Below are 8,679 nucleotides of genomic sequence, written 5' to 3'. Positions count from 1 at the left end.
GGGCCAAATTTTTTGTATATGAATCATTGTGTGTAATAACTATTTGTATTTTATTATAAATTGTATCGTTGTTTGTATATTAAAACATATTTGTATTAAAAAAGAAAACTGTGTGTATCAATCTTGTTGGCAAATATCATAAATTGGAGATATGTCGGCATATATTTAACTACTAAATTTAAATTATCATTAAATTATCACCAGGTGGCTTAGTTGGACCTATCAGACAGTTTGTTTGTTTGTAATTATGCACAAAGCTACACAATGGGCTATCTATGCTCTGCCCGCTACGGGTATCGAAACCCGATTTCTAGCGTTTTAAGTCCGCAGACATACCGCTGTGCCACTGGGGGCAAATCACAATGAGTTGAAATAATGGATCAAAAAATATAAAGCTTTAGTTCATAATTTTCAGAAACTAATTTTGAGGGCATAAGACAAGTTGATGTGGGACAAGTATGCGAATTTGTTTTCTGATAAATTGCTTTTAGTTCTATATTGGTATGTTCCTAAAAATAATAGCTTAACAGGGAAGATCAAACATAATTGACTTAATATAAACATAAAGGAAAAATAAGAACTATAAGATTAAGAAGTTTTAATTGACAAAAAGTTTGAAAGGTTGACAGAATTATATGAAAAATAGGTCGTTTGTTAAAATTAAATTATGAAATTCGAAATAGTTCGTGATAAATAGCTGGTTGATGGTTTTAGAACTCATAAGATTGTTTTAAGTAAACAAGCAAGCAAAATGTTAAAACTGAGAATGGACCCTTAAGGAATATTAATGATAACGTTTCTCTTGAACGTCTTTAAACGTTTTCTTTTTAACACGATAACATTTTAGAAATAATCCTGATCCTGAGCATTCTATGAGAAATATTGAAATTGACCTAAGTTATTTGACTTTTGTGCATCTTATTTTCCCGCCAGAAAACACATGCGTAATTTCTATCACCACAGCAGATAAAAATAGTTCACTAGGCTGCATCTACAGCACAACACATAACACCACTTACATATTTGGAGCTACGTTAACATTCTTATAACTGGTAGGATTCTGTGGACATAGATATCAGTGGCAAAAGCCAACCACCCCAGGCAATAGTACACAACATAAACGAGAAAGATTTCTGCAAAAAATGTGACACAACTCATGTACGCGCGCACAAGCTGATTCCACAACACATCCGTTCAACTGTCACATACCTCAAGTATCCGACACAATTTGATCCCATAACTTATCCGTTTAACTGTTCCATACCTGAAGTAGATGAAGAATGAAATGTGTATTTATGCTACCCCATTCGGTAACATACCAGTCAAATCATCAACGTATTTCAGAACAATTGGACTGTTGAAACTGTCTTCATATATTATGAGTATCATGGAAAACTTGCAGGGAGGAGAGATGTAATTTGGACATAAAAGCCTGACGTTGGAGCCTTTTGCGATGGAAACCACACTGCAGGCTATTTTAAACATGCACGGTCGTTACGACATGGACTATAACGACGTGATAAGGCTCCTAAATCGTTTTAATACAACTAAAGCTCTGCTTCCTGCTTTGTTTGTGGTCTTTCGAAGAATATTAATGTGATTGTTTTTGCAATTATTATTGTTGAATGAATTAGCTTGTCTATACGCAAAGCATATGTTGAGGAGCGGATCGGTATGTTTATTTCTGTGTAAGCTTGCACAGGAAATCCATCTTTGATAGTTGCTATCTATCTTACTTCAAATTGATAAAGTTCTATGACTGTGATAATTTTTATTTGTATGAGTTTTGTAAAAGAATTGAACAAACTTTCGTTTTAATAAAGAGAAATCACTAACATTTAGTTTTGTCAAGCTAACGTTATTGTATAACGCTTGCCTATATTGGACACCCTCTATGACGTGGGGCCAGGCACAGCTTAATGGATAACGTGCTAGGCAGGGAACACTAGGTCCAAGGTTCGAGACATGATATACCATAAGTATGCTCTACGCATTTAGCTGTTGGAGAATTATAACTGTGACAGTCATCTCCACTTATTCGGATAAATGTAGTTGTATAAACTGCTGAGTGCGTGCCCTAACTCTGGTCAGTAGTTATGAATTAGGGATGGTTATACGTGAGTGAATATTAGGGACCTCTAAGTTAGCTGTTTACCTTAGCTGTCACATAGGATACCGTTTAGATTGAAAATACTAGATAGTAATGTGAAATAAGTAGATATTTCAAGATAAAATATACGCCCAATTATCTATCAAATAAGTGGAAATAAATAACAAAAGCAACGACTGTATTGTTGGTACAGTTTCCAATAATACCCACGTTATAGTACAGAAATGATAAGAACAATACCCTCTAGCATAATAAATCTTAATAATGTAGACTCTCATATATATATATATATATATATATGAATTTGTAGCATTAAAGTAACAGATATGGAATCTTCACATATAACTAAATAGTTGCCATAAGTGGAACATCTACAGAGTCGTCCTTCGTGGTGTTTTGTAATACGAGTGGAAATAAGAATTATATTATAAACTTTCAAATACTTCAAATGATCATTTACGTATAGTAATAATGTCACATTTCTGTTAGGTATATATATTTAAAAGAGATTGATATTGCTGGGCCTTATCTTACTAGCTGATTGAATGTAATGTAGACGTAATTATAGGTAGGCAAACAACGATTTATAAGCATAAGTAAGAACAATTTACTGATGGTTGAACATACTACATGTTTTAACAGAACATTGGTCTGTCTTTTTCAGGTATGATCAGTACTAAGCAATACAAGACTTATATAACATTACAGAGACAAAATACACAATGATTAAATGTGACGGAAATGGTGTCAGCAGGTGACAGGATATAGGTAAAGGTCAAGTGTATGAACGGAGTATATATCTTGCCAAATACAGTTTATGTTGCTAGGGCCATTATCACAGTTTAATGAAAGATCGTTTACTTTGGTGATTTGTGTAGTTTCTCAACAGTGTCTTTCTTTTTTAGTTTTGGGTTGATGTAGGAGAAGAATTTCATCCCAGAGTATTTTGTTACCAGTTTCATATTGATGATGTGTTAAGTTGGATATCTGGAATTCACCTCTACACATGTGATCTTGGTGTTCTTTGTATCTCATTTCTAAGGAACGTGACGATTGTCCTACATATTTCCACATTCACATTGGATACTGTATATTCCATGTTTTTATTCGTTTAGTAGGATTATTTCGGGTTAGGTAATAATGTATTGATTTTACGTGAAGGTTTGAATACAGTTTTTACATCATTGCTCAAATTATTAAATAGGCTAGTAATTTTGTTAGCATTTTCTGGTACAAATGGAAACGAAACACATTTGCTGTGTTTTATGTTTTTGGTGGGTAAAAGGTTAGAGTTAGCATAATATTTTTTACTGTTTTGAAATTTAATACAAGTCCTATTTATGATGTTTGAGTTGAAACCTCTAGATAGTGCTCTATTCTTTAAGTAGTTCAAATCAATAAGTAAATTATATTTGAGGGTGCAAAGTTGTAGGTGAAGTAGGAGGATATTTTATGTGATAGGTGGTGATTAGATTTTATGTGGTGGCATGGTCACCGAATGGAGTTTCCTGTATATACTGGTGGTAACTTTATTATTTTCTCTTTTTACAGTCATATTTGACCCCCAGTGGCACAGCGGTATGTCTGCGGACTTATAACACTAGAATCCTGGTTTCGATACCCGTGGTGGGCAGAGCACAAATAGCCCATTGCGTAGCTTTGTGCTTAATTACAAACAAACAGTCACATTTATAAACGGGAGACAACTATTGGATTTTATTTCATGTGTGAAAATTACGACATTGGGTCTTAATGTGTTTTAAGAATTCAGTGAAATTCAGTAGCGTATATTTCCGATATATCGTCTACGTATCTTAACCAGATTTCATGTTTCTTGGTGTGTGAATTTATTTCCAAACAGTTCTACTTCTAGAACGGACACATAGAGGTCATTAAGTAGAGGGTAAAGGGGATTTCATCGCTAGTCCATTATTTTGCTTTGTAAAACTGGCCTTCGTATGCAAAACAAGTGTTGTTTAAGCAGTATTCTGTGAGGTTGATCAGGTGTTCTTCTGGTTTTCTTTTAATTTAGACAGTGTAAGACTTGCTCTACAGGTATTGAAGTTAGTAGAGATTTTATGTGGAAAGATACTAGTGTATCTTCTTAGTTTAGTGTGAAGTTTTGATTCTATCGACAAAATCTAGAGAGTTTTTGAGAGAATAGGGCTTTAGTTTCAAGTAAAGGGTTTAATCTCTTAACTCAGAATTTAACTGTTTCCAACATCAATAAAATTTTTACTTCTTATATTTACTGCGAACTGTGGAATCTTTCCGAGCGTTCGTCTGTCTCTCGTTTGAAAAGCTGCGCACTCGGGCAAAGCTCATCATTCACTTTTGAAATGGCGGGAGAACAGGCATGAATAATATTAATGCCAAATTTTATTTCGCAAGCAGGATATTCTACACTAAATTGTTAGGAATTAATCACACTATCATTCACATTTCCAAATGTGATGTAACTTAAAGAATAAAAATGTAGATTTACCTTAGTTATTGTTCAGCGGCTTTTAGCATGACTGAAATGTTCAACAATTACTTTTCGTGGTGGGTGGTGTAAGCAGCTCAGAGCTTTGGCTCTGAGTGAAACCAAGAGTGCAAAACAATTAACCTTTTTAAAGTACATGAACTAATTTAAATTGATAGATTAAATTAAACTTCCCGTCACTGGGGACGGGTACTTTTGCTGTATCCTTATAAATCGTTGTTTGCCTACCTATTGTGATACTAGCATAATGTGAATCCTTACTCAAATAGACATAATTTCCAGTATTAAGCACATTTTAGTATTTTTAAAGAAATAATAAAGAAAACAATATAAGGTGTATAAATGATAATATGCTAATTGTCTGAATTTGTTCACAGTAACATAAAATTGCTTCTATAGCTACCCTAAGGAGTGTCTATGTTCACCTCCCCAAAAGGCATTGTGACACCGGCCGATGGTACTGAAAAACGTGTGCCAAATTTGTTCTCGCTAGTTTATAAGAGGGAATATTAAGACAATTTCAAAAATACGGCCCCACGATCCCGACGTGTTGCAAGGAACACAACATCCAATGATAAATTCCAGTTCAGCGACCCTGTAATCCAACTGTTACACTGCCATCATGCCTGGGTGTCTTACTGGGGGCATGTTAGCTCCTGATGCTTGAAATAAATAAGGATAGAGTCCGACTACCAAATTTGGTCTTGCTAGCTCCAAAAATGTGAAATAAGTTTGTAGACGTAGAAATTCACAAAGAAACAGCATCAATATAATATAGAACTAGCATAAAATAACCCTGATCCACTCAAAGGCCCCTCATAATTCACAGAGGACCCAGTATACTGATTATACTCCTCTATCATTCTCAGTTTTTCTAAAACTACCTCAGGGATACTTTGTACCCAAAAACAATTCCAGTTGGGACACCCCCTTGTAGTACCTGAAAACGTGTGTTGCATTTGGTCCAGCTAGCTTATAAGTGAAGGTATGAACATAATTTCAGATATATGGCGCCCCTGGAATTCCGAGTGCGGGGCAGAACACAAAATCCGATGCCATATTCGGTTTCAGCGTCCCTGAAAACTTATTTTTACACTCTTTGGCAGAATGAACTAGCCCATATAAATAAAAATATTTCTCCAGGACTCCACTAGTCCACCTGCCCAATTTGGTCTTGTTAGCTCCTAAAATGTATGAGTTCGCGGACAGAAAACAAACGAATTCACAAACAACGTGAATTAATAATATACTATTGTGATATAGTAGATATTCTCGGTATCATCAAATTGACTTTGTTGTTTGAATCAAACACCTGTTAAAATGACAAAAATAACTTGTAAGATTTATTCCTTTTATATTATTCGAAAATCACTGTACAAAAGTTATTTCAGTAAAATTATTTTAGAATGTGACAGGAGATACGCGAAATAAATGTATAGATTTATTTAATGTAGCTCAGTGCTTTGGCTCTGAGTGAAACCAAGAGTGCAAAACAATTAACCTTTTTAAAGTCCATGAACTAATTTAAATTGACCGGTTGATAACGTCAGAAAGTTTATTCCCATCGTAAACTCTCTACGGAATGAATTTATGGGAGTAAAAATTATCTGTAGCTTCAACAATTATACACCATTTCGTAATAAAGATTGATTACTTCCAAGTTACTAAATAAACATTTGATATCGTAATTTATTATATACATAATATACTATAAGAAATTTGTCGAACTTTTATGAGATTTAAATTGTGATTCATTCATATGAACCATATTTTTTCAATTAAAAATAATTATGATAGCGTAAAAATATTTTATTTATGTATTTTGATTTCAACAGTGCTATTAAGTGCCGAAATCTTCCGTTCCAGTGAAGTATTTTCATGACGAGATACTACATTTTTAACTAAATCTAAATGTTTAAGGAATTAATCGAATTCAATTGAAAATAATCTAAGTGAATTTATTTCCCAAATCTATTATGATATATCATTCTCATTTGAAAAACAAACCATGTAGTAATATCAAAATGATATTAACAATATATACTTACTTCGAATGGTAGGCCTATGTGCAGCCAAACTTCTCGATAAATGGGATATTGATGTTATAGTACTGGAAGCCAGAGAAAGAGTTGGTGGCCGCACCTTAACTAAACGGGTAAGTTATCGAAGCCTAACACTAAAAATAGTTCATTTGTTAAAAATTAAATACACAAACACTGAAACAAATCTTAAGCTCTGTGAGTAAAACTTTCACTGAATTAATGTTAGTAATAATCATATTAGTTACATATATATTATATTCAATAAAAGAGAATTGATTTTCTTCGGTGATTTATTACTTTTTTAACCACTCTCGGACGTAGATTACATATTCTTCATTCCGTATCCAAGATTAAAACTCAAAAATAGAAATACAACTTAAAATAATTAACTACATAAAACAAAACAACTGTTTGTGCTCTCTTACATCTAATAAATTAATAATAACATATTTCACTTGGATAAATGTTAGTTTTCAACATATCTCAAGAGATGTTGATGTTTATTATTAAGCACAAAGCTACACAGAGGGTTATCTGTACTCTGCCCACCACATGCCACTGTGCCACTAGGGGGGGGGGCTATTTCAAGAGCAAAAACACTGACGTATATTCCTCTCTCCAAACAACTTGACGAAACGTTTAAATAGTCACTATACATATTTATTATGCATTTTAATGAATATAATACAGATATTATTCCCATTTAATAGATAGGTTTGTTTGTTTACGAAACAATACTGTGGGAAACATCATAGTCAGTAGTAGACGAAACACTCACCAATAGCAGAAAGCCAACATGGCGCCATCTCGTAAGCCATCTATAACTACTTTCTGCACTTAAAACATATTTCAAGAAAGTTTTTTATGTTGAAATAATGTAATGGAACGATAAAGAGAATGCTCATGGACTATGAGTAGGAAATAAAGTATTCTCTACAAGTTATGTGGCCATTTTAACTTCACTTTGGTAAAATGTTTTAGGAAATATTAGAACAATTAACCCTGTGACTATATCTGCAAAACCATTATGATACCTCACGAATGTTAACAACATGATAAATTAAGTTTTAACTAAGCTTTTCCACTCCTTCATACTTACAGTTTTACATCGAGCAACAGATTCTCGTCACAACAAACATGCTCGCTCTTTCAGCCGTGGGGGCGTTATAATGTAACGGTCAATCCCAGTATTCGTTGGTAAAAGAGTAGCCCAAGAGTTGGCGGTGGGTGATGATGACTAGCTGCCTTCCTTCCCTCTAGTCTTACATTGCTAAATTAGGGACGGCTAGCGCAGATAGCCCTCGTGTAGCTTTGCACGAAATTCATAACAAACAAACAATCGAGCAACAGAGGCTCCCATAAGTAATGGTTGCTCACCTGTCAAAAATTTTAGTGTTGTAATGAATACAACGCTTAAAAAAGTACTGTTTTGTCATCATTCTGTATCAAAATGAGATCTGCCTGGCTCGACCCGTTGTAGTCATATGTGATAAAATGGTCCTACACTGTCACAACTAAATCGAGTACCAGGTTCGAGAAGGTAAACATATACATGTAATAGTAATAATGTTAAGAAAGTAACCCCTTAATCTTTGACCTGCAAATTGTGATGCTGGTGTAATCATGGGCCTCTGGGGCTTGACTGTGTGTGTGTCCTAAATCCTTTCCTCAGACTATTGATTAGCCATTTTATTTAAAGATCACTTCAGTAATATGTCTTCATTGGCTTCCTGAAGTTAACCTCTCCTCTATCTCTATGCTCGAATGGCAAAACTGACCAGCACACTCTCCGGTGTGTAAAACCTTAATTAAAATTGCGTAGTCGCTACGGTCACACAGTTGTTTTGTTTTACAATATATGAAATAACCCTTTCCACGAGGGCGAAGTATAGAATTAAACATACATACATACGGTGGGTTTGGTGACAATAATATGTATGACTGAGGTAAGTTAGCGTTATGAATCTCAAAATTTCTGTAACGACATTGTATGTAAATAAATGTTTTGTACTACGATATATAGGTTTGTTTGTTTGGAATTG

General features: G+C 34.1%; 1 protein-coding gene across 2 annotated transcripts in view; it reads left to right on the top strand.

The window, feature by feature from the left end:
* Positions 1-8,679, top strand: part of LOC106461291 (amine oxidase [flavin-containing] B-like) — a 42,957-nt gene that overhangs the window by 8,257 nt on the left and 26,021 nt on the right. For both annotated transcript variants that reach the window (XM_022388161.1, XM_013921107.2), the window contains exon 2: positions 6,656-6,750. In XM_022388161.1, the coding sequence (XP_022243869.1) occupies positions 6,656-6,750 (95 nt within the window). The remainder of the gene's footprint in view (positions 1-6,655; positions 6,751-8,679) is intronic.

This window comes from Limulus polyphemus, unplaced genomic scaffold, assembly GCF_000517525.1.
Source record: "Limulus polyphemus unplaced genomic scaffold, Limulus_polyphemus-2.1.2 Scaffold927, whole genome shotgun sequence".
NCBI classification, from domain to species: domain Eukaryota; kingdom Metazoa; phylum Arthropoda; class Merostomata; order Xiphosura; family Limulidae; genus Limulus; species Limulus polyphemus.
The sequence above is the reverse complement of the archived record's forward strand: the minus strand, read 5'-3'. Positions and strand labels throughout refer to the sequence as shown.